At 38.0% G+C, this 26,255-nt stretch overlaps 1 protein-coding gene across 5 annotated transcripts in view; it reads right to left on the bottom strand.

Moving 5' to 3' along the window:
* Positions 1-26,018, bottom strand: part of ZC3H7A (zinc finger CCCH-type containing 7A) — a 28,309-nt gene extending 2,291 nt beyond the window's left edge. Inside the window, exons 1-22 of one of the 5 annotated variants that reach the window (XM_062503294.1) lie at positions 24,841-25,009; positions 19,589-19,692; positions 18,402-18,441; positions 17,436-17,633; positions 16,744-16,902; positions 14,415-14,495; positions 14,287-14,328; positions 13,445-13,472; positions 12,647-12,927; positions 10,746-10,953; positions 9,705-9,769; positions 8,844-9,036; positions 7,041-7,202; positions 6,214-6,410; positions 5,877-5,974; positions 4,713-4,894; positions 4,094-4,170; positions 3,404-3,537; positions 2,919-3,024; positions 2,348-2,456; positions 1,360-1,493; positions 862-1,025 (exon numbers count right to left, since the gene is read on the bottom strand). In XM_062503294.1, the coding sequence (XP_062359278.1) occupies positions 862-1,025; positions 1,360-1,493; positions 2,348-2,456; positions 2,919-3,024; positions 3,404-3,537; positions 4,094-4,170; positions 4,713-4,894; positions 5,877-5,974; positions 6,214-6,410; positions 7,041-7,202; positions 8,844-9,036; positions 9,705-9,769; positions 10,746-10,953; positions 12,647-12,927; positions 13,445-13,472; positions 14,287-14,328; positions 14,415-14,495; positions 16,744-16,902; positions 17,436-17,633; positions 18,402-18,441; positions 19,589-19,656 (2,726 nt within the window). In that variant the 5' untranslated portion in view covers positions 19,657-19,692; positions 24,841-25,009. Of the gene's footprint in view, positions 1-861; positions 1,026-1,359; positions 1,510-2,347; positions 2,482-2,918; positions 3,025-3,403; positions 3,538-4,093; positions 4,171-4,712; positions 4,895-5,876; positions 5,975-6,213; positions 6,411-7,040; positions 7,203-8,843; positions 9,037-9,704; positions 9,770-10,745; positions 10,954-12,646; positions 12,928-13,444; positions 13,473-14,286; positions 14,329-14,414; positions 14,496-16,743; positions 16,903-17,435; positions 17,634-18,401; positions 18,442-19,588; positions 19,693-24,840; positions 25,010-25,806 lie in introns of those variants that run through there. The other 4 variants (XR_009933685.1, XM_062503293.1, XR_009933686.1 and 1 more) reach the window with 4 other exon arrangements.
* Positions 26,019-26,255: the final 237 nt, after the last annotated feature.

Below are 26,255 nucleotides of genomic sequence, written 5' to 3'. Positions count from 1 at the left end.
TTGTACTCGCTTTATGCTGCATATCCAGGGTCTTATGTTCAAAATAAATACATTTAGAAGGCTACTTAAAAATTTTGTAAAGGGAAACATGTAAGTTTCCATGCAAAGACTGCAAATGAAAACTAACTTGCTTTCTCTACTACGCAATTTCTCAAGATCTCCAAGCCACTCAAAATCTTCAACTGAAAACAGAGTAACAAAGGTATCTGCACCACGCAAACTGAACCTTAAACTCCAGAATACTTGACTCCAAAGATTTTAGCCTTTCAAAAAGATTCCAACATTGTAAGGAATTTTCAACAACTTTATTAAAAAAAAAAATAATCTAATGAAGCTGGGTTAGGTAAAATAGGCTGCACTTAATTAAAGGGAGCAGTAAAACATATAACCAGTGCTGGGGAAAACCAACAGATCTTGAAAGTTCTCTTCAACATGTTCAGAAATAATTTCTGGTAACAAATACTCAATTTTACCAAATTTGGGTTGATGCTAACAACATTTCTACTTGCCTTAAAGCTACAGTATGACTGTCCAGCTAGGTACTGCTCTTGGGCTCTAATTAATACGCAGATGCCAAAGTAAACTTGTAATAGCACCAACAATATTCACCTAACACAGCTGCAATGAACTTGCTACCATTGATTAACATCAAACAGGCAGTTAATCTGGCTTCAAAATCAGGCACTTTGTCACTCCCCGAGTTCTAACATGTTAAAATACTGTTAATTACTTAATTTCATGTTGAAAGACATATGCAAATCAAGAAATACTAGAAACTTTGTCAGAACTATTAACTGCATTAACTATTTAAACTATGAACTGTAATTTTTCAGCATTTCTGCCATCTTAAAAAAGACATACCTATCACAAATGCTAAAATATCCAGTTGGAAAGCGATACTGCCAGCAGTTCTGATCATCTTCAGTGTGGAAAACCTTCTCCTTATGCTTTTCAGAAGAAATGTGACCTTGCCATTGCTTCTCACTATTACAGTTCTTCCCACACATCCAGCAATGAAAATCCACCTGTTTTACAAGGAATTTGAAAATGTAACAATGTGAATTTAATGCTGTAAGGACAGAACTTCTAATACATTTTGAATGCTTTCTTTATGTTGGCCTGCAGGATACTGTTTACCTAAACAGACATAATTATTTAAACAATCACCTAAAGTTTATGATCCTCACTAGCTTTAGAAAAACTGATGTACAGTGTCAGTTACATTTACTATAGCTATCTATGGTCTAAGGAAGCACCAAGAAAATAAGGAAAACAACCTAAGTAACTGACTGGGGAAAAAAAAAACGCCCAACCAACACCCAGATGCTTGGATTTAGGATTATACCTATGATTACTTACTGTAACTTCAGCATAGTCAGTTGGCATGTGAATTTGCTTCCCATTTTCTTTGTTTGCCTGAGCAGCTGCATCATCTCCTTTTTCTGGTTTCTGAGATTTTAGCCATATGTCATATAACTGCTCCAAGTCTTGAACTAATGAGAGCAGAAGCTAAAATAAGTAATTAGCAATTAAAGCAAGAGTTTGAGAATACTAGATAAATGACTGAGTCTGTGAGCATAATTCAGTCCCCACATATTCTAAGAAGAAAAAGGGAAGGAAACAAATATAGACAGTTACACAGCTCAGAGATTAAGAGCCAAGGGGAAGAGGCATCTCTGGCTACTCACCAAGAGCCCTCTGTGCCTCTTGAGGGGACAGCCAGAGGTTACAAGTTTCTGAATGGGCACCCACAGTACACACAGCAACTTGCTGCTGCATATCAATACCTGAATTTCAAAGAACTAATCTCATGTGTGCTACAGCTTTTGGTAAATTTAAGTTTGCTTTCTTGCAGACTATGATCTGATAATTTATGTCAGTTATTACTCCTCATTTTTGATGCTTTCTCCCCAGTAACAGTGATGGGACAGTAAAGTCAGCAACAGAAAGTGAATGGTTATTCCCAGTAAATACACTGGGGGGGATTGTTCTGCAAATAGTTTCCCCCACATGTAATTCCATGAATCCATGTGTGTGCATATGGCAGTACAGAGTACAAACACCAACTAATGTTGCTGCAAGGATCAATATTTCTAAGACACCTAAAAAAGCAATACAAACTATTGTTAGAAAACTTATCAAGCAACAAATACACAATACATCTATTTTTATTTAATTCTATTTCTGAAGGTCTGGTCTGGGTGTACTTAAATTCAAAGACAAGGGCACCTGCAAGGTTTACTACAAAAGATAAAGAAAGAAATTAAGATTAAAAAGTAACTGAAGTACAAGAATGAAAAGCAGAACAGTTAGATTTACAACACGTTAGATTTACTCTGGTACATACTGCTGTTCTCCTTCATATAGGTCCACATCTCTCTCTCCTCAGGACTGTGAGCAAATGAGCAGTTTCCATCATATTGACATTTCTTGCCTGAAGCAATATGATTGCACAACTGGAACATGAATTTTAAAAATATCCTTAAGAATACAAAGCAGAATGGATGTAGTATGATTTTTAACTTTTTTTCAGTCTTGGGTAGTGTTTCCCCTCCCAATCAAACATTTATATAATGTGAAAAATAAAAATGTTTATTTTTACATAAAACTCTAACTAGAAAAAGAGAACTGCTGGAAGCCAGTGCTGTGAGTACTTTTTGCCTCCTACCACATTACCAGACCCCAGGTAGGTATAAATTATTTCAGAAATAATGACTTCCACTGGCAATTAATCACTTCAGTAGTAAGATGAGATCAGTGCTTTTCTAAGGCTGAAAGTTGTAGAAACAATATGAACATTTTCCTACCAACTCCCACAGGAATTTCTGTAGAACTGATGAAACTAGCCCAATTACTAGTATTTTCCAATGACTTTTATCTGTTTTCTTAACCAGAGCATTAGTTTTAGGTTAACATACATCAAACTGCAGAGGCACTTGTTTCTTTGCAGGAAGAGGACGAATGGTCATCCACTTCTTACGTTCATTAGACATTACCAGCACCACACGGCGATCTTTGCTCCATCTGGAAACAAGCATTCAATGAAAGAAAACACTATTAAAAAAAAAAAATCACAATTTCTGCACAGAAGAACCAGGAAAGCTCAAGAGATTTTATTTTTAAAGCTTTTGCTAGATATTTAAGATTTAATGAAGTTCTATTGAAACTTGACCAAAATTCTTAATATAAAAAGCCCTCCAAAACTAAAACACAAACACTTTGGTAGCCATTGAAGTGTTTCTCAGTACCAATTATTAGCATACTCCAAAGAGATAACTCTGTCCTACTTCAGTACGTTTGGGGGTTTTTAATTCCTTGTATGACTCTTTCCTAAGAAGCAACAGTTTCCCAAAGGAGGTTTTAAATTGCTGACAAAACAGTAGAATTTTCACTGTCTACTTACGGGTGTCTTGCCTTTGCACTACAATATTTTTTGTTTCTGTCTGGCTCACTAACTTGACCATTTCTCCAGCACTGCCCACAAACAAATTTCATCTTCAAATTAAGTGATCCATATTTCATTTGGTTCCCAAGAATCTTAAGGAAAAAAGAAACCAACAACAATAAAAGGTATTTTTTTATCTGCAAAGAAATCCATACGTAATTATTAATTACCCCATATGGCAGAGATCTCAACACACGTTGGGAAGCAGATATTACACTGCATGCCTTGTAATAGTCAGCTTGTCATTTCAAACTAGACATTTCTTAACAAATGCAGTTTTTTATTGAACCTACTTCTGATTTAGGTGTATGTACCCTGAAGCTGCGATAGTATGTACAAACTAAACACACAAAAGCACTACATATTGAAAAGATAATTAATTGCCCTAGAGCAGCTGACTTTGAACTTCTATTTACATTTTATATTCCACCTGAGACAGAACAAGCAAAGCAATAAAGGAGTTGCATAGCCACCAAGCAGGCATTTTAGTCTAAGTGAGCAAGCTGAATACACTGAAATACAGTGTAAGAGATTATTTGGAGATCATTAAAAAAGTAATTTCTAAAATAAGCTACGTTATATACACACATAAAAAAGTATTATCACCACAGTCACTGCAGAATTAGTTGAATGGAAAAATTAAAACACCTGCGATCCATGTGCACTAGCTTCCATGTTCTGCCAGTACTTCTTTGATTCTTGAACTATAGTATCATGTGAAATACCTGTAAAGGAAGGCAAACAGTCTTTGAGTACTTATGACTGAAGCAGCCTTACAGACTTGCTCAAACTGGAATACTACTGAAGCCCCAAAGCTTTTATCCATTTTTCTTTTTGTACATTGTGTAAGTATTCACATACGTGTGATATACATGATATACATTTACATCATGGTTGTGTCCATACACACACACACAAATACATACACACACTTAAGAATATCATGAGGGCATCCAAAACAGAAATATTGTCTGTATCATCCCAGTGGAAAGCATACAAGGTTTTTAAATTAGAGATTGCTCACAAAAGTTAAGGTGCTTCTTTCAGTATTTGAACATTATGTACTAGAACCCTAATATGCCAATGTAATTATAAAATCTACACTGTATGTACCACAGAAAACCCCTCCAAAATGCAAGCTGAGAGGCACCAGGCTGCTTTTGCTTGCTTCCCACACTGATCCCAAGCTGCTAATTTCAGAGGGAGTCAAGAAAAGGAAGGAGTGACAATACAATGAAGAGCAACGTGAGTCTTTTACTAAACATACCTGATTCCTTTTGCATAATCCAGACTTTAAGCTCTACCAGACTGTGAGCATAAAAGCATTTATCCTCTCGTAAGCAGCCATAATGCACCTCATGTCTGCACAGGTCAAGCTGACACCGAACTTGGAAAGGGCGGATTTTGGAATACTTCACCATAGTCTCTCGCAAAATGTGGACAAGGCACCTGTTTTGAAAACAGTCAGTTTTAGATATTCTTTAAAATAACCAACCTTTACCACAGCTTGTTCAAATATCCTTTGAACACTTTTTACTTGAAATCAGAAAGTCAGGAGAGTTCCCAGAAGGAGGTTATGTCTGAGCATCGTTTCTAGGCTGAGTAAACTGCACTAAACAGTACCCTTGGGAATACAGAGTGCCTCTTCTGCAAAGAATTACTGAATTCAATCCAGATGGATCACTGGTTTCCAAGAAGGAAAGCAGATCATGTGCACTTTCAAGTATATATCCCAATCTAATTACTAACCCACGTACTTATTCCTTTATAGAGCACCATTTAAGGAAGGGGTGATGCAGAACAGTAGCAGTCTAGCTCTTGCAGTAGCAGTGCTTCCTCAATACAGGGAACTGGAATACAAACAAAGCAATTCCAGTGCTCCCACTTACTTTCACATCATATAAAGACAGAAGTCTCTTAATTCTCCAAAACTTATTTTATACTATTGCAACAATAAAAACTTTTTTTAACTTTCCAAGAATAATTAGACACTCCTCACACTGTTTTCTAATCAACTGAGTTAATAAGGACTATGGTCTATCTTATGTACCATAGTTAAGGTAAAACTGAGTTAAAACTACACCAAAATAAGCAAAATATATAAAAGAAGTAGCAACTTGGAAGTTCGTGTTTTAACATTACACATCTATTTACAGCAATACAGCTCATCAGATAGGTAAACTATTAACAACCTGACTCCAAATCCCATAAGATTCAAAAAAGAGGGTAGACACAACTAATTTTGAATGACTGATAAAGAAATAGCTCGCTTTAATTTAGTTACATCTGTCAAACCTTGCTCTTTAAGTCTGTCTTGCCTATACTGCCAAAGCCTAACAGTCAGCAGGGAAGAGAAGTTGACCAACAAGTAAGAAAGGAAACTGCCTTTGCTTCTAAATTACAACTTATAGAGATGGTATTTCAAACATACTTGTTATCTTCAAAGTCATGCATAGCAGGGTGAGAACAAGAAGATGAGTTATCCTTATTCCTTTTGCTTATTATTCTGGGCTTGTGATCAAAACATTTCTGGAATATAAAAACAAGTAATTGTACAGTATATATTTTAGACAATTAAAAATATACCATACCTTAAAGATTTTAACAGATACTTCATTTAGTCTCTAATCTAAAGGAAGCCAGATAATTACTGAAAATCTGTTTCAAAAGTTACAAAACAGTCATGCAAGAACCAAAGCATTTCTTTCCACATGGTTTAAATTTAATCTATTACCCTCTTTATTGTATTACAAGAAATAAAGCAGCACCTCACAAAGAAACATAAATAATCCATGGTATTCTTGAAGAAGTTGGGACACAGTCAAGTTGATCTTTCCAGGTCCTCCAAAAAGAGCTTCTCGACTGAAGGCTCCTTTGCGCTCCAGGGTCCACACATCGATCTCCTCTTGGCAGTAGGCAAAGGTGCAATGGCCTGGGTACCTGCATTCCTCCTCAGCAGCCACATCTCAAAGGACAGCATCCAACACGACATTGCTTTTACACAACTTTTTTTGGAAATTAATCTTAAAACTTCCACTATATCTATTCCAAATATTTTTAATAAAGAAGTTACCGAGATGTGTTGTAAATTTGTCACTTAAATCTAACAGAAGCAAAACCTTATGCTAAATGACTTGGTGAAAATGTAAAACTCCTCCAAACAGCTAATGCAAACCTCCATCAACTATCCTGCACTAATCTAGAGCAACAATGCTGAAAACCCAGAATACCCTCTGTTCAAACAAAGCTGCTAATTAATCCACAAATCATCTTGTTTACATCACAAGTAAAGGTTCATATTGCAAAAGTCTAACAAAAATGCTTTGTTGCTGTTTTTAACAGTAATCATCCAACACTCAAAAGCACAATTATTCCTGACAGAGAACAGTAGAGAAGTACACTGCCTGTTCTCTAAATAATATTAGTGGTCACAATATGGCTCTCCTTATAGCCTTTGAAATTATAAACAACCCAGAACTTCCTTCTCCACCTCCCATCAGCATAAATAAAAATTCCTTCTCTACTTCACTATGGAAAAGGTAAATGGTATTACTCTGAGTGTAGGCATTACCATTTTACTCTCTGTAACACCTACCTTTACATATATGGTATGGTCCCACATACTGTGTCTTTGTTGGTCTTGGACGTATTTTTTTCCATGATTTATCTTCAGAGTTTTTTATTCTGCCAATTAAAATATCCTTCTTACATTTATGTTCTAAACTGGGATGGTAAGCGTAATCCAATAATTTAGGACCTGAAACAATCACAGAAAATTGCTGTATTTGCATAAATTGCATCAAACATGAACATGTCTATACAAAGACTGGCACAGAAGCCCAAAAGCAAAGTACACAAACACACTGTATAGAATTCCTACTTGCACCAGCAGCTCTGAAGAACCAAAAGTCATTAACCACCTTGTTAAGCAAAATTTTAAAAAAAACCAAAAACACAACAAATACTTATAAAAGACAGTCTCAGCAAGAAAAAACCAACAAGTATTTTAAATCTGGGGAGGGATGCTGTGTTATAGCCTTAAGGTTGCTTTGGGGCAGCAAACTGCCGTGTTTTTTCAAATTTCAAGTCCATTCTAATAAGACTAGTTTAAAACTAAAATTGATTATCTACAGTAAGTCAATGCAGGTGATTCCAGTGATCAGTAAATGGCTCTCTTAACCTACAACATTTATTTTATTAGGAGAGATACTATATTCAGAGACAAAACACACTTGGTAAGAACTTCACACGTTTCAAAAAGATAAATGCCAATCCCGGAAGTTTTTGATTTTGGAAACAAAAATACACCTAACTTCAAACTCTGTCTTTAGGATGGTACTAAATGAAGACATCAGGAAGAGCAACTGAAGATGAGCAATGCTCAGTGAATTTTGCTATTCACAAGACTGAAAAATAAGAGCGTGACCCAGTTTTCTGTGGACAAGATGATGATGGAACAGTGCAATTTCAAAAGGTACTAAAGGCAGGAGACAAAGGCTTTGATAGAGGTGGAGGGAAACAGAGGAAGTAGATGCATTGACACAAAAAGTGAAGCTAGGAACATAAGTACTCTCACCAGTATGTTATAGCTCCAGCTTTAGCAAAACATGTTCTATGGTTTTTCAAACTACCCTTTGTGATTTTCTCATAAAAATAATTTTAAACTAGTACAGAAGCTCTTAAGGGTACAGTAGTCATCCCCTAAAGGTCTCAATACAGTTCTTTATTAGTATATCACTGTCAGTGATACCTGTAACTTTAAACACAATGCTTATTTTTAAGATTAGTTTTAATAGAAGCTGTTGCCTTTAGAATATGGCTTTGTTTAAAAGCAACAGCCCAGGTCTAAAAGATTAGTTATATTAATGACCAATACTGGTTAAGCTCCTTTAAGTCAATACAGTGGAGTTAATTATTACTAAGGTTTGGAAGCCTAAGGATTATGATTTAGAATTAGTTTGAAAGAACAATAAAACAGATGGGATGTGAAGGTTACCAGGTACTTTGAACTGCAGTTCAATTCCCCATGGCCAATCAGAGAGAGTATTGCAAGTTTTATTTAGTCTTGAGCAAAGGTGTCATTCTTCACAGTACCCTGGGGTTTGGGAGGAAAGCGGATACAGAATGTGAATGACCTAACACACAGGGAAAGCATGTGATGATTTGTGCTGGGTTTAGAAATCAAGAATCTATTAGGACAAGATATAAAGACAAGAGGAAAGAAGATAAAATAGTGGTTGAAATATTTCACCAATCATAAGATCATGCTACATCTGCGAAGAACAAGTCAGGATTAACATGGTTTAGAAGCCAAGGGTGTTAAATTATGAACATGAAGATTTTAAATGTATGCATTTTAATTTAAAAAAATAAACCCCATAATCCAATAGCTCCTTACCTTTTTTGACAAAACATAACTGGCAGGCCTGTCTTAGCTCATGCGTGCCTTCCAGTGGGTTCCTTCCCGCCAGTGCCGGAGATACTGGTATGTTAGCAGTTGTACTGCTAAAAATATTGGAAAAGTCATTTCTAGTTTGGCCTGCAATTCCCATGTAATTTTCGGACCCAAACAAACTACTAGGACCATTTATCTGTAGAAAGAAAGCGTATTTTACCTGATACATAGAACTTTTTTATCTACAATTAAAATGCAACCTACTGAAATTTTTCTGCAAAGGCATGGACATGGAGATTTTACAAAGGCCATATACACAGCACAACCCAAGCCTAAATCAAGAGCCAACAAGCTACAGGCAGAACAGCAGCCTCTGTCAGGCTAATTATTACTCCCTCTTGGCTCCTGAGGATGTATTCCTTCATGCCACCCTTCCCCATGCAATCAATGCCAGCAGCGTGACTGAAAATGCACAGCATGACTGCAATACAGAGAGCAGACAGGTCCTCAGACACATGGTGGCATCTGCTCTGTTCCTGTACTTCAGGATACCTAGTGTTTGGTACTCAGATCATAAGGGATTTAGATTGGTTATTTTACAATTCAACAGTGTTTTACAGCAAGTTCCTCAAAATGGAATAACGGTTGAGACATCTGTCAAAATTTGCATACATAAAACAACCTCCATAATTTTTTTATTTTGTTACTATTCCTGTAAGTCCCACAGCCAGAACACACTTTTAATGGTAGAAGTGCTATTTTTATAAAAATAGAAACTTTAGCTGCAAAAGTTCAGATCTGTGTAAAGCCTCCAAGGTGTTCACATTTGAACTGGTGGGAAAAAAAACCACGAAAAATACGTACAAACAATGGGGAATTACTGCTGTTAAGTGTTGGTGTTCCATCTCTAGAAGCTGAACTTGAGATATCTAAAGGAATAAAAAGATATTTTAATTAAATGAGTTCTCCAGAATATCCCATGCAAAAAATAATTTATCATTCCTGAGAAATATCAGAGATTTGGGTCCCTTGACAAACATCAAAGTTCTATTTTTTTGTGTTTGCTACAATAACTTTGGGGTTCTTTTGTTAATTATGTAAAAGCCCTTTGTAAACATCTGGGCTGAAAAGTTATTAGGCAATCATCTTCAAAATATACACCTGGTTACCACCAGCAGTACTGGCAGATACTGAAGGCAGATTCATAGGCTGATACTGAAACAACATGAAAATACTTGTGCAGTGCAAAAAGGGTGGAAAGATAAACAATATCTGACTATGAAAAAATGAGGAGATGAAAGAGGGGTTAGAGGATTCTTTAATTTTTGATTTTATTTTGTAAATCTGGGTTTGTTCCTAAGAGAGCATAATCCTGTAACACTGGTAATTAAAGACAAAACTCAATTTTATCTTTTGTAATTCATTATTTGTATCTTGTTATTTCACATACTTGATTACACTACATAATTATAGTCTGTGCAGTTTGAATCCAAACATGTAATACTGGTACCTTCACAGTGTACACAGATACATTACCCTTTTAGAATTCTTGTTTATTGCCAAATCATGACAAATGGTTTAAGCTGTAAGAGCAAGTTTGTTTAAAAAAAAAAAAAAACAGTTTGAGGAAACAGTGTTTCTTCTTTAATCTTATTCACCTGAAACAAATAGATACAGAAAAACCACAGAGGGAGCTTGGAGCATGCTTATGCAGACCCCAAGTAAACAAAAGCTTATTTATGAATTCTTGTATACAACCAACACTCAAGAACTATTAGCAAAGCTCAAATGTTATGTGTTAAATGGAATTAATAGTTGTGAAAACTAATTTGTTAAAAAGGAAAGCCACTTGGCTCATGCACAACTCTCATCATAAAAGGTTAAATATTAAGACTAATTTCTTACCTCTTTTTGGGTCACTGATTGAAAAGGTGCTTAATGGTGAACAAAAGTTTTCCAGTGAAGGAGCCAAAGGCTGTGAAAAGATTTCTGAAAGAGAAGCTGAAGGAACAAATCCTGCAGTAACTGGCAGTGTCCCCAGCAAAGAGGCAGAGAAAGGTACACTAGGAGCTACACTCCCTCCAGGAATAGGTCCTCTGGCTCCTGTAGTTTGCTGGGGAAAATGAAAAAGAATGTTCAGACCAAGCAAGAACGGCCTCAAGAACCAATCTGCCACAGCATTTCTTTTAGTCACGTTTCTGCAAAGTTTTTATAAACCTACTAAGAAACATCAGTGACAGGTACACCACGGTCCTGCACAGAGCTGCAGTAACCAAACCCTAAACAATGCCCCAGGTGGAAGGCAATATCCACTGATCAAACACTTTAAAGGCTCAGTTACCAGACACTTACTAAGTTAGTAAGATATTTGGATTTTTTTATCCATCGGATCATTTTCAAATTATGTTAAAAACACAGACACCAGGGAAGAGTAGAAGGAGTTCTGTATCAACAATATTTGTTTCTCAATAAAGAGAACGTAATCCAAAATGTAGTACAGAAAAGAGGTAGGAGTTGGCTTTGAGGTAAATTCTGAGATCCAATCAAATGATAACATGTTCTGCAAAGGACAGGTTGCATTCCTTCCTCTCCTGAAAAGTCACACATCCTTCTGTACACTTTTGTTAAGGGAATACCAAGTGCGGGAGTTTCCCCTCCCTTTTTCCTGTCATCCCAACGAGCTCCCTCCTTGTTTGGATGTTGAGTGAGTAGGTCTGCACAGAGTCTGCCCAATGGGAAACTCCATGTTCCCCCAGTCACCAGTCTGCAATCCACTCAGGGGAGCTGTACAGCTCACTCAATTCGACACTCCATGAGACTGCAGTCTCTCTTGGAAGACTACATTTCCTCCAGGCTTTCACTATGGCAAACATCCTAGGATCTCTTAAAAATAATTACTTTCTCCATTTCTGACTTATTTTCTAAAATTCGAAGTGCACAAAATAAAAAATCAGAAACCCAAGCATTTTTGATCTAAAGACTTGCAACTGTGAATCAGTGTTGAATGAGGAATTAAAATCACAACTAACTGAAGAACTGAATGTGCCACAGCCTCATTTAACACTGCAACACTAATGCAATACAAAATAAATACTCCAAATGCTTGGCAGGGCCAGGGCAGGGAGTCAGTAACCTTGGTAATAAATTGACACATCTCTGCTCATCAATCAGAGCTCTTGTTTTGACCAACAACTGAGGAACTCTGGAGGCTTCACAGTCTGCTCCAGATCATGTATAATGGTGTTAAGCAGGAACAACACTTCATAGAACTACATTTTTATAATACCTCTTTTAAAAATACAAAACACAATGGTCTATTTCTGTTCAACCAGGTGGTGGATCTGGAAAAAGTTCTGCTTGCAGAGACACCAGTGAGCATCCTAGAAGGCCACAGCCCAAGTACTACTCTGCTGCAAAGCTTTTAGGTTATGTTTAACTATAGTTTCTACAGCTAGATGGTGAGCATTCCAACACACTGTTCATGTTCTAAGAGGGTTTATTTGCACAAAAAAAACCCAAAAAACCACACTAGCCCAGACTTCAAACATCCAATTCACTTTCCACACTGCTTCCTGCAAGTAGCATTGGTAGTAGCAGAACATTATTTCTAAAGTTGTAGTAGTCCTATCTTTACAGCCACATTTACAAGAACCTGAATCTAAAAAAAAAATAACCTATGCCCAAAGACAGCTCAATGTAACTAGGAAAAGTAACACAAACTTCACCACTAGCCCACCTGACAAAAATATGAGATCCCACTCATAAAGAGAGTCTTTCAAGAACAAAAACAGACAAAAAAGTCTTACCATTACACTTTCATCTGGATCAGGCACAGAATCAAGTAACTCATCAAGTTCCTCTCCAATAATTATATCTCCATCTCCACAATCTAAACATGCTTCTGGCATAGAGAAAGAAACATTCCCTCCATTTGCCAACACTGTAGAAGGCAAAGGAACCTTTTCCATCTGAAGAGGCATAACTGTAGGTAAAGGTGGTACAGGTACTGGTGGCACTTTAGACCCTTCAGAAACAAAGTTTGATGAAGAAGCAGCAGAAACCATCTCTTTTTTCTGGTCAGATAAATCTGAAATAGGTAAGATGGGAATGACTGGAACCTTTGTTCAAAGATATGAGGAGTTCTTGCATAACTTTTACCCTGACAACATGGAAGGTGAGGGAGCGAAGAAATGTGAAGAACATTTAAGCAAAAACACATTAAATGTTTTCAGCTTCCATCAGATTCCAAATGATGTGTGTCTTCGTCTCAATATGTATTTATTACTCAAGCTAAAAGAGACAGAAAAAGTTACAGATCTGATCCTTCACTAAATCTTTGGCATATTCTCCCCTCCCTATTTTTTTAAGCTGAGGAGGACAGTATGGAGATGATCACTACAGGAGCAGTTACAATCATATCAAGCTGAGGAGGCCAAAGTAAAATCTGCTCAGCTACTAAAATATGCAGTTTTAGAGAGAAACAGATCACTTTTACCCCACTACTTTCAAATGACCAAATGCATTTTCTTCTGAATTTTCCTAATACAATGATGTATGTAAGGCTATCTAGCTCCATGGAATTAGTAATGTAAAACAAGACTCACCTAACTCAATATCTTCTACAGAAGAATTCTGTAAATGAGAAAAAAATACCTCTCAGCCACAAGAGCCATTAAAATTTTTCAAATACATATTTACAGACAAAGAACGTAAGCCCTCTCAAATTTAGGTTTTATAAAATCTCAAATTTACGAATTCTAATGTAATGTAAAGGTAATTTTTTTTTTGATAAAGCATCCATTTGCAGACTGAAATCCACTCATGGTATCACTAAAAATTTCCAACCAACCAAAGTGTGAGCAACAACTTCAGGGAACAAAGAGCCTAAATGATATCTTAAATGACCTGTTCATACATTTCCTCATTCCTTTACAGCTAAATTGTCCATATTCCTATGAAAGAAGTCTAAGATAAACTCTTCACTACTGCTATTCAGACAAATTACAAAGAGCAAGAAAAATGCAAGTTCAGCTGCTAATGATGATCAAACTTGGACAAACGAATACAAGTAAAAGGGATTCTATCCCAGCACCTTTCATTTTGATAATTATCAACAAAATAAAATAAAAAATAAACTATCTTAACTTTACTCTTGCCTCAGGACATGAAAAATAAATACATGCATTGCACTGGATTTAATCTTTTAGCTAACATTCATGCAACAAAGATAACTTGAATAATAATCTTACATCCTAGTCTGCTATGCATATACAGCAAAACTGAACATAAGAGAACCCTAAAGACCCAAATAACCTCTATAATAACCTCTATAGCCTCTAATATAAAATGTGAATTGCACCACTGTCCCTTTATCATCATGAAATTATGAAATAATTATTCCCTGTAGTTTATAGTAAGCTTGCACTTGGAACATGTAAAACCTTACCTGAGTTGATACATCACTAGAAACTGAATTTGAGGAGGGTGGCTACAAAGAAAAGATACTTTAATTAAACACAGATTTGATATCAGAAGAGGGAAACTTTAACATAAAATGTTGAAATAAAATCTTACCTTTGCTCTAACATATGCTTTTCTTATTTTTAACCCTAGTTTTTGAGCTAGTTCTTGGGTAAGCTTAATCACACTTTCATCCTAAAAGACATAAAAAAAATTTCATAATTTATATGTACTGTCATCAAGCAAAGACATCTGTTTATATCTCAGTCTGTAGTATGCAAGATCCCTACATGCAGAATGCCTCAAAATGCAGCTTTATTCTTTCAAAAAGACAGAACTGAAACCTTTATCTGAAAATACAGCTACCCTCAAGCAAAAATTATTTTGACAGAAAACGGACAGTATCCTCCTTCTATCTAGATTTAAAATAATATAAAGGCTTTCCAAAACCAGAGAAATTCAGATAAGTAGTTTTTTGGGGTTTTTCTGTCGGTGTTTTTGTTTTTGGTTTTTTTTTTTTTGTGGGTGGGCATTTGTTCTTTAAGGGGCTGGGGGTTTATTTTATTGTTTTGCTTTTACACAAATTGAGGGCCTGATATTCCTGATAGGAGCCACTATGTGACACTGATGAATATTTAATGAGCACTCTGTATTTTGGGAGGCATTGCATCTGTGTTGGGTTGCAATGCAGGATGTAAAACCAGAGGTATGTTTTGCATCACCATCTGTTCAAACCAGGTTAGAACCAGAAGCAGTGCTCTTTACCTTTTCCATGACCCATCCTCTCTCCAGGGAAGTATCCTCTGTTAATGGGCCATTGAGTCCCACTGCACGACTGATAAAATTCCATCATCCCATTGGGAGATGCTCCACCCAGGGGGGTAGCCAAACTTTTCCTACCTAGATAAAATCTGAATCTGGAACATCAGAGCAGCCTTTTCCCACTGGATTCCAGAGGAAAACCAGACCCTTCTACATCATCACTGGACCTTCAGAGGAAACTGCACCTTCTGTAGGAGCACTGCTCCAACAGAACCACATCTGTCACTGCAGCAGGGCAGCAGCCACCATTTAATGGGACTGCTGCCAACACCCTGACTGATGGGATGTCAGGATGTGTTCTGGCTCTGTCAGTGTTTTCTGTTTTTTTTTTTTTTTGTATTACTGTATTTTCATTTTAATTTTCCTAATAAAACAACAAGTTATTCCTATTTCCATATCTTTGCCTGAGAGCTCCCTAATTTCAAAATTACAATGATTTGGAGGGAGGGGATTTACATTTTCCATTTTAAGAGAAGCTCCTACCTTCCTTAACAAACACCTATCTTTCAAACCAAGACAGCATCATACAACTGGAATTAAAAATGCCAGCATATTTCCCTCTGTCCTCCAGTTATAACTATCAATTTAAATTATTTTAAGATTTAGTATTCAGGTCACGTCCTACAACTAGAAAAAGTTATTTATAAAACTTGCATAAAGGCATATTAACCTTAAGCAAAAACATTCAGATCTAGAGTTGCAAAGTGAGGCTCCAAAGTCCAAAGTTACACATTCAGATGAACTTTTTATGTCTCTGGAAACAAAACTGAAACTTTCTTTCCATCAAGAGACAAACCTATGCCCCAACTTTGTCTAGTGTCTCAATGTAGCTTTGATGCACCAAGGTGAATATGCAGCAAGTTGGTATTTTATCCTGTGATCAGTCTACTTCGAGCAAAGCACATAAAGATTCCATCATCATGTAACTTCAAATCAGGAATGCATTATTGAAGTGAAATCTCTTAATCATCCTCACTCACAGCATTTTAGCTTGCATTATGAAGGGTCCCAGAGAACACAATTTAGTGTGGATGTAACTAAAGCTCTGCAAGAATGCCCTTGATGCACTCCAGCTCTTAAAAAACCCAAACAAATAAAAAACCACAACCCAACCACACAAACAATCATGGAAAGCAGATTCTCAGGACCAGCATTTCAGTCTACAGATCACCACCTACACCACACAATGCCTGCTAACACAGACTGAGCCCAAGATTCAGTGTGCACAGCAAGTGATTCACAGCAAGGACAATGCACTAGTAGCAATGGCTAAAATGCAGTTATCAAAAGAATAAATGTACATTATAATTATGGTGGGGTTCTTTTCATGTCATATAGAATTCTAAACAATTAATTCAGTGGTTCTAGTGCTTATTGCAAACATTCATGGCACTTGACCCCTACTGCATTTCTTCTGCTGAAAGTTAACACAACAAACTGAGCTTGGGGACTGTAATCTCTGCATTCAGTCTGCAATTCCACAATAAAAAATTATGCCTAGAGGAATAAAAAAATATTTTATTGCGTTAAAAAATCCAAAACCAGAAGAATCAACCTTGGTCTTGAAATAAGTGTATGTTTCAAAACTTTAAAAATAATCACCAACATACAATTTACTCACCTGTGGCACAGCAAGAGAACATTTTGCTACAGCATCATAAGCCTTCTTATAGCTTCCCAGTTCATTCAAAGCTTTTGCTTTGCGATAGAGAGCTCTGAAATTGTTTTCATTCAATCTTAATGCTATCTCACAGTCCTCTAGAACTTTATCATGCAATCCCTAGGAGGAAAAAAAAGAAAAAAAAGCCACAAATCAGAACTATTATCATGGAACCAGTGAATTGGAGCTGTGTTGGGCAGAGGTATTGAGACACTATCCAACATTGACCAAGGCCACAGCACAGAGCATTTTAAAGTTTTCCCAAGTCACCAAATTAGGCAACTAAAAACAAGCAGGGCCATCATTATGTAAAATCCAGTAACAGCCACAAAGAAAATTTAGCTCTTTCACAAGAGCCATCTTGTTCCACAGAAAAAGCAGCCAACTCAGTGCAGTCAGCAGTGTAAATGCATAAAAATACTGTTCCATCAAATTCCAAGCCTAGTATGACTCTCTTACATTAATGCTAGTATTAATAACTAAAATACCCCAATTATACATGTAAAAAGCTTCTCACGAATGTGCCAAAGCGATGATTTGAAACACATCAATCCTCAAACTGCAACAAAGAGCTTTTCACTCACTAGACTTTGTGTCTTCATACCCTGTGTGCATCCTGTTCTGGAGAAATCCTAGTTTAAATAGAAGCTTACCATATTTGAAAAACATGCGATCCTGTTCACATGCAGCTTCTCTAGAACATCATCAGAAACGTGGATTTCTTCTGAATTAGCATAATCAGCTATGTTTATAGCTTCAGTATAATGACTCAGTGATCCTCTCCAATCACCTTCTCGATATACATCATTTCCTTCATGAAAAAGATTTCTAACAAGATCTCGTATAAATAACTGAAACAAAGAAAAGAAAAATTCATCAACAACAGTTGCTTGCTTATCTTCCACACTTCCAAGGAAAATTTAAAATAGAAGATTTATACTTGTAACTCCATGGAATCAGAGTGAAATGCAAGACTTTTGTGTACATTACTGTTTTTCTTCTGACATTTTTCCAAGACAATCTCAAAGATATATATATATATATGTTCTATATATTCTTTCAGCAAGCAGCAGTCATAGCAAATGACAAAGCAGAACACAAAAGCTGTTTTGCAAAAATGTTTTTTTCATCAAAATGTCAATGACGGCATTTTTATCTAATGTGTTCTCAAATCCAATGAAACCACCTACCACTGGAAAAAGAACTAAAAAGACAAGTCTGAAAATACAAGCCAAAATTATGCAAAATCATAACCATACAGAAGCAAAATATGTTCTGAAGGTTTCTGTTACTGAAGTCCTTTTATCTTACTTTTGTTGTGCTACTCTGAGTTTCACTCAGAATAGCACATTGTTTTATTCAATTAGTGCCCCAAATTCATCCACAATACCAGCAGGGAAAGACAGACTTCATCTCAACTGCTGTATGAGTAAATTCAGGACACCTAAATATCTGTATACCCGTATCATCATGTTAGTAGTTTCCCAGTTCCAATACTGAGACTTTAAAAATTACCATTCATATTATATAATCACCTAAGTGATGAATAAAATCAAGATTAACTATAATAATATAGGTCTATTCAAAAACCCTTTTGGAAATTAAAGTAATTTCATTACCTCATATTGTTCTTGCGTCCCTGGATAGGGCAAAGTGGATCTAGGAAAAAAGAAATCACAAGCTTCACTTATTATATATACTGCTTAAAAGACAATCACACTGAGGAATGCTGGCTCTTAGTAAAAGCAGCCTGGCTTCTGCATCAGGCAAATCTCCGAATTTTGCCCATAGCCTTCACTAATCAGGGAAAGTGTTGTAGATGAGTTTTGATTTAAATACTGAATTTTCTTATTACTAATGGCTTACTTTCTTTTGAAGCTACATGGTCAATGTGAACTCTGTTGTTCAAAATGTATTAAGGTTTTGAATGCTTTGAGAGTTTTAGACATCACTGTTTTTTGTTTAAAAGCAATTTCCTTCCTCTCCTTCCCTGGCCAGAACAATGTTATAAATGAGGATAACTGCAATCTTCTAGTAAGCACTATAAAATGACAAATTATCTATCAAAAACCCACGCAATTTTCATTAAGTCATACCAATGACATACAGGAATTTTAAGAGTTCTTTCATATGACATGCAACAGAGATTTTCTCTAGGGCAGGAAAGAGGTCATTATTTCTACCTTTTCAGGAAGAAAAGCAGGAATCCTTTCCTTTTTCATACAGGTTAACAGACTGTTTTTAAATGGTCGGGGTTTTTTGGGAACAAGGTTTTGTTGTTTTTTTTTGTTGGTTGGTTGATTCTTGTTTTTGCTTTCTAAGAATGCCATATATGAGCAGTGAACAAGTATGAAATTTCAAAATTATTTTAAGATAGCCAGGATCCTCAAAAGGATTTAGCATTGATCCAAATGAAAATTAAATATTCAGATGATTTCTCAATAGCTTAAATTTTAGCTCCAGAGAGTTAAAACATTTGGGTAGTGGTGAGCAAACCCATCCCTTTCAGTAGCAACCTAGTTTTAGGTGTAACTAGTGTTATCAGGCTAGCAACATTTTCTACCCACAAAAAAAAAATAGTTTTTCTCAAAGGCAGGAAAGGAATAACCTTTCACCTTCGATTTGCACTGTTTAGGAACAAAGAGAAGTGCTGTATTTTCTTTAAAGCTGCTCCTTGTTTAACACGTTAGTGCTAGCAAATATTCTACAGAAAAACACCAAAGGCCTTTCCCAGAGCCATCCATCTCATAGAAATATATATACACGTGTGAATGAACATACAAGAATAAAAACCACAAAATCATACTCTATAAACTGGAGTCCTTTCTTAATGTCTTGTTGTCTAGTGCTTCTCTCTTCCGACACATTGGACATGTTATCCTGAACATCCACTTTTCGGATATGTCACTCCTCAAAAAGGAAGAGAGATAAATGGCTGTTATAATACATTTCAGTGTGCATCTGGCCCAGAAGGATCCACTCTCACATCAACACATTGTACAAAGATGATTCTGCACCAAGCTCCAGAGACCACTGCAGAAACTCCTGACACAGCTGAAGCACCCGGTGACAGAGGGAGAAGCCCCAGGTCACAACCAACACCCCAATAGTGCCCAGCTACACATTATTTCTGCAGAGAACCTTTCTTCCAATCTCTAATTTATCTTTGGTTTCCACTCACTTCCTCCAGAGGATGCACAGTCCTGTCAGTGTAACAGCACCAAAGCTACAAGCTTTACAGGGATTACTGCTAAACAGAGCTGAAGTTCCACACAGTCCCCTTTTAAGAGCTTTACACTTCTTTTATTTGCTTGTTGAAGTGGAAATAAACTCAAGATCCTGGTATGTTTAGTAATAAAAACCAAGCTGATGAGAAAGCTGCCATGAAATCCAGTTCTACAGCATCTCGTCATGCCCCAAGCACTAAGGGGAAATTAAGAAGCAAACACTACTGCTTTATTAATATCTACCAGTAGGCCAAGGGGAAAACCTTGGACACTTTACCAGCAGCAAAGACTACCTACTTCACTTTAAAAACTAAATTACTTCAAAGTTATTCCACATGATCAGCTCGAAATGTCAATTCAACTTGTCTCTATCAGTGATTTTATTTTTTTTACTCTGCGTCTTTAATTGACTGGATTTACAAATGCTCAAGTTAAACAAGCTAAAATGATCTGCATAACCTTCAAGGTAAGGCTATTGGAAGTATGCTGTCATAATTGTACATGTTTATTCCCAATTGTGATGTAAGAATACAATTTATTTTTCAAAAAAAGGACCAGTAGGACAAAGTTTTATGCTGAAAATACTCACATTCAGACAAAGGCTTTTAGTTAGAGGAAATGCATATGTTTTGTGGAGAAAACTACCTTTTATACGAATTTATAGTTTAAAGAAATTGAACTACATGCAGCACGTTTCTGTTAGTCCTGAAACTAAGTTTTAAAAAAATTGTATTTTTGTGCCAGGTTGCCATTTCACATCAATGGTGGAAGAATGAAAACAAACTAAAATGAAAAACAAACTAATCCCCAGCAAACTCTACTAAATCCCAACTGAGGACAGAAACAGACTGCAGAAGATACCCTACTTTCTCTGAATGATTTGGATTAAGAAACAAACTGAAGAATTTTCAGCTCTAATAGTGTTTACAAACTTTTTCAAAGTCGCTTAAATGAACGTATGACGTCTAGACTACTTCAGGAGATTACGAGTTATTCCTATTGTAATACATTCCTAAAATGAGCATAAACATGAGTAATTTTCTTAAGGTCACTAAAATTATTGGAAGCATTTCAAGGTCCCCATTTCACCTCAATTCTCACTGTGACCTCAGTAAGAGCAAGCTTTATAAAAAATATGAGAATAAAACTCAGCCTTTAGATAAATATCATGGACAGCTGTGTAGTTCACTAACAGGAATTTCTCAGCTATTGCTTGCTTGGGTATATAAATAGCTCTCTGTAATGTACTCTCCAGAGAGGAACTAACTGTTTTTCATATCATTTTATGCATCACCTTTTCTTCCATAAGTTAGTAATACATACTGTGCTTTTGCTATATGATAAAGGTTTTCATAAACAACAGCGTATCCACAAAGCAATCAAAATACAAATGTCTAAAGGATATTTTATTTGGCATCTTAAATAGTTTTTGTTTACTCGCTCATGGATTAGATTTTAGAATCCAAACAAAGTCTTGGAAGAATAAGAAATTCTCACACTAACCAAAGAAAGTAGGAATATTAGCACATTTTCCCTCAGAAGTAAGCTTTGAAATACACACTTTAGTCCTGCGAATTAATAGCTGACAATGTAATACCTTGCCACATAAGAGTCTTGAATATGCCACAATCTGGGCAGATATTAAAATCATCTTTACTAATTCTAAGAAATCCCAGTATTCCCCCCTAACTTGCAAAGACACAAGAAAAGTCCAACACAGTAACACCTGAATTTATTTATCACCACTAACATAATATTAAAGAAAGATACATTGAACTTGAGGATGTTCAGATCCAGTTTCTCCACAACAATAAAGTTAATGGAAATGTTACAAACTAGCATAGCATATATAAGAGTAGCTAGCAAATGATGAACATATGTGAGTGCTGAAATTTATTATTCAAAGCAGCCTTCTATTTTTTTCCCTACTCATTTGCATCCACAAGATAGTCAGGCAAAAGTTATCTTTTCTTCGAATATTCTGACAATCAAATTGCCCCAATATTTAATGATTTCGCAGAGGATTTAAAATTGTTTCACATAGCACATTTAACAGTAGCTCTTCCACCCAAATTTTCCTTATATCCTTTGAAGCAACCAGAAACACGTTAAGACTCAGTTATATACAAGGTAAATAACAATCATGTCTTGCCTTTAAATGTCATCCATCCATTTTCCAAGATGAAAAAACACCCGCCTATGTAGGAACAGCTCTTTCTCCATTTGCAGGGAGAGAAATTAAAGAAAAATAAACCTATATATTTAAACAGTCTAAATGTTGCTTTGTTGCTTGAAAAATTACAAGACAAGCAAAGCCCATACTGTTGTTTTACTCTTTGTGCAATTCACTGAGAGAAACAATCTAAAATAAAGAAAAAAATAATACAGGAGCTGAAAAAAAAGCAGATTAATGTATCACTAATTAGCATTATGCAGAATTAATTGTTGCGTTAAATACAGTTTTTCTACAGCTGCTGCTATGAGACCAATACAAGCTCAATTTACTAAATGTAGTAAAGAAGAAAAAAAGCTGCCTAGACATTTTAAAGAACAATTTATACTGTTTTATCTTCTTCACAGGCTTTAACTCATCCTGTTTCCCAGAAGCAGAAGCCAAGTGACAGAAAGGACTCTGCCAGGAGCCAGTGACACCTCTTCTGACAGAGGCTGGTCCACCCATACAAACAGGAGATGGAAGGACACCAGGGCTGTGCCAGGGCAGGCAGGCAGGAGCACCTCCACTTCTCTCTTATACAAAGCCACTGACACCTCTTACTGGTTATTTTCCTTCCTTCCAGCACATGGCATGACAGGGGTTTTTTATTTTCTATATTTTAGCACTTCTAAGGCATTCAAGATACACTTTAAAGGACATTCCCATTATCTAGCATGTACCATGTGCCATATTCAGGCACAAGGGCTTTGAGTACAATTACTAAACAATCTTTGCAAAGCAAATCTCTGGAAGACAAGTGCATAAATTCATACAGCATGTAGAAATTGAGTTTTTCTGTAGAAAGAATATAGGCCTCGGCTACTGTAAAAAGGAAGGTCTCACTGAGTAAAACTATAGAGAGTTGAGCCTTTCCATTTCTAAACTGCAGGACCAGAGAGCCACTATTTGCAGTTTGCCAAGCACACAAGTTCCCCCAGTTGAAAATTCAGTCCCACAGGACAGGGAACTCATCCTTTTTCCTCTTGCACAGAGTTTTGCACATTGCTTCTTCAGACATGAATGGAGAATGCTGTGAAAATGCATAACATCATTTAGGGACCAGAACTACTCCCCCTGGGAATTAATGCCCTCCAGCTGACCAAATAATTCCGCTATTGTTTGTTATAGATACTTATGGCTCTGGCTCTTATAAATTCTTCAAGTAAGTATTCTCTGTATCTTCAGGCCTAAATGCTGAAAACAACTGGGAGTCAGTCATCCTTGTTGCACTTCTCTCTCCACAGAACTACAACTTACAAAGTAAGGATAGAGTATTGATGTGTTCTTTTAAATTACAGGAGCACATCCTCCTGCCATATATCACCGAGTTCATTATTAACACATTTACTGGGTTACAGGAATCTCAAATTAGGTCTCTGTACAGTACAAAGAACATTGAAAATTTTATCATTCCTGCAGTTGATAGATATCTACTAGCCTCAATGCTTCAGTTGAATTACAGAATAAAATCATGCCAAGTGAAGAGACCCCTTCTGTATTCTAGCATCAGCCTTCTCCTCAATTCTGGCAGAAATTAACCCATCATCTACACCATCATATATCAAAACTTTGGTCAGAATCGGTGAAAACAGAAGCCTGTGTATAAAACACCACCACACACAGTTCACCAATGTTTCCATATAGGAAAACTACTCCAGAGAAAAGAAGTTACACCCTAGAATAAAGGGAATACTGCAAAGAGAAGAGCAAGTCTGAAACAGAACAGCAGGAGTGAAGATATGACTAAGAGGCAGGCAATATAAATCCCTCTCTATCTAAATATAAATATTAAAAGCAAAGCCTATGCCTGCTGCTACCTCCCGCACCATTACCAGCAGCAACAAGCACAATACATTCACGCATTTGAATCCAAAATCCACACACGTGTAATTCCCACCCCAGGGGCACAGGAAAGCAGAACTCTGCCTTGACAGAGCCAAATGAGAAGCGGCACACATGCAGCTACACCCAAATCCACTGAGATGCCCACTGACACAAACATCTCCACTATCCCCAGCTCCAACCTGGCCAAGGATCCAAGTGGATATGGAGCACATGCCATCACAGAATAAGCCTTGCCCAAAAGCAGACTTGTCAAAGCCATTTATTGCCCAACCAACCAATAGATTAAAAGCACAATTACAGATAACAAACTGCAGTGCAAACTCAAGCGTGCCTTACAGAGATTGTAAACTGCTCATCCGACTTGGACCAGCATCCAAATAAGGAAGGGAAATAGAAATCTTAATACAAAATCTGTACAAAACAAATGTGCTCCTCAGACAGCTAAAGCACAAAAGATTTCAGGTTCATGCATAATTGAGCTGTTATATGAGACATTTCAAAAATGCGAGGTGCTGTAGAGAAACAGGAAACACTTGACACAACACATTTCAATAGTTCGAGTTAACTCCTCTGCTTAATCTAGTACTTCTGGCCAAATCACGGAATGCTCTTATGTCAGCTCAAAAAAACACCTAACAAAGACATAATGCAGTTCTACTTTTTATTTCTAAAAAGTGAACTTGACTGTAGTCAAAACGAAACATCTGAATAAAAGTAAACAGAACCTACAGCAGTAATTTAAGACCTATTCATTTCCCACTCTTTACTTACCTTCGGTATTTAGTTGCATCTCCTCCCACTTCTTCCCTATCCACAAAATAATAAGATAGTTTTCAAGATTTATTTTCTATTTTCGCGGCTCTGCTTTGTTCTCTCCAGAACAAAGACGTTTTGTGAAGTCATGTCATTTTCCCAGGAAATTAAGAAGCAGGGCTGTAAGACTTCGGTTTATGGTTCTCTCAGATATTTCAGTGAAGAACAGATCCAAAAACCTAACTGAAGGAGGAGCATCTCACCAATAAATCTAGCCTTATCAATAGGATTTAAACCAAGATAAACTTTGATACTCGATTTTGGTGGCTACAACCGACAATATCTGAGTTGCTGGATTTGGTTCTGGGGTTGGTTTGGGGTTTCTTTCCCACATCCTCTAAGACACTTCTGACTTTCCCTAACAAAACATTTCCAGCGCTGCCTGCCGGAGCTGCCCGGGCGCACCGAGGAACGACAGAAGTCACCGCGCACCTGTTAGCGCGGAAAGCCCCAGAAACTCGTCCCGAGGGGACGCGCGGGCAGAGACGGGCCCCGGCCCGGCCACTGTCTGCGCTCTCCGGGGTTTGTTCCAGTCACGGCGCAACAGGAGAGCTCCTAACCCGGCGGCGGTGCTGCCCCGGCGCGCCGCGCCCGCCCGCCGTCTTTGTTAGCGCCGAGAGGCTCCGGCCGCCGGGGAGATCCCTCCGGGGGCCCGGTCCGGCCGCGGCTCCGGCGGGACCGATAGCGGCCCCGGCCGGGAGGACACACGACCGCCCGCGGGAGGGGCGCGGCGACCCCGCGGCTCCACCTCGGCGGGGAGCGGCGGCCCCGCGGAGCGGGAAGGGACGGGTGGGACCGGCTCCCAACGCCCAAAGCGGGGCGGAACGGCAACGGGGCCTGCCGCGTCCGGGCGCTCCTTGCGTGGGCGGAGGGTGCCGCGGGGACACCGGCATGCGGCATGTCCGCCCCTCCCCCAGCCCGTACCTGCTGTGAGGCCGCGGGAGCGCAGCGGGAGGCGGGGCCGGCGGGACGGGCGCGACAGCGGCGACGGCGATAACGATACCGAGAGCGGCGGCAGCGCCTCCTCCGCGCCGCCCGCACAGCGCCGCCGCCCCCGCGCGCCCCCTGCTGCCGGGAGGCCGCGGGCACTGCCCGGGGCCGGCCTGAGCCCAGCGCGAGCAGCGCGGGCTTCCCATTGGCTCGCCATGATTGTTTTGGGAACCGATGTTTCTGATTGGGGGCGGCTGGGAGGCTCTTAGCTGCTGATTGGTTGTCTGCCTGCGGCCCCGCCCCGCGCACCTTTCGCTTCAGTGGGCCGGAGCCCGCCCCGGCCGGTCCGTGGCTATGTGAGAACGGTGCCGTGTGACCGGTTGTAGAGATATCGGTACGACCGAGTCCCCGGCCGCCACCGCCCGGAGCCGCTGCGGCCCTTT

The sequence above is a fragment of the Cinclus cinclus genome, chromosome 16 (genome assembly GCF_963662255.1).
Source record: "Cinclus cinclus chromosome 16, bCinCin1.1, whole genome shotgun sequence".
Lineage (NCBI taxonomy): Eukaryota > Metazoa > Chordata > Aves > Passeriformes > Cinclidae > Cinclus > Cinclus cinclus.
Note: the sequence above shows the minus strand (reverse complement) of the source record. Positions and strands in the feature narration are given on the sequence as shown.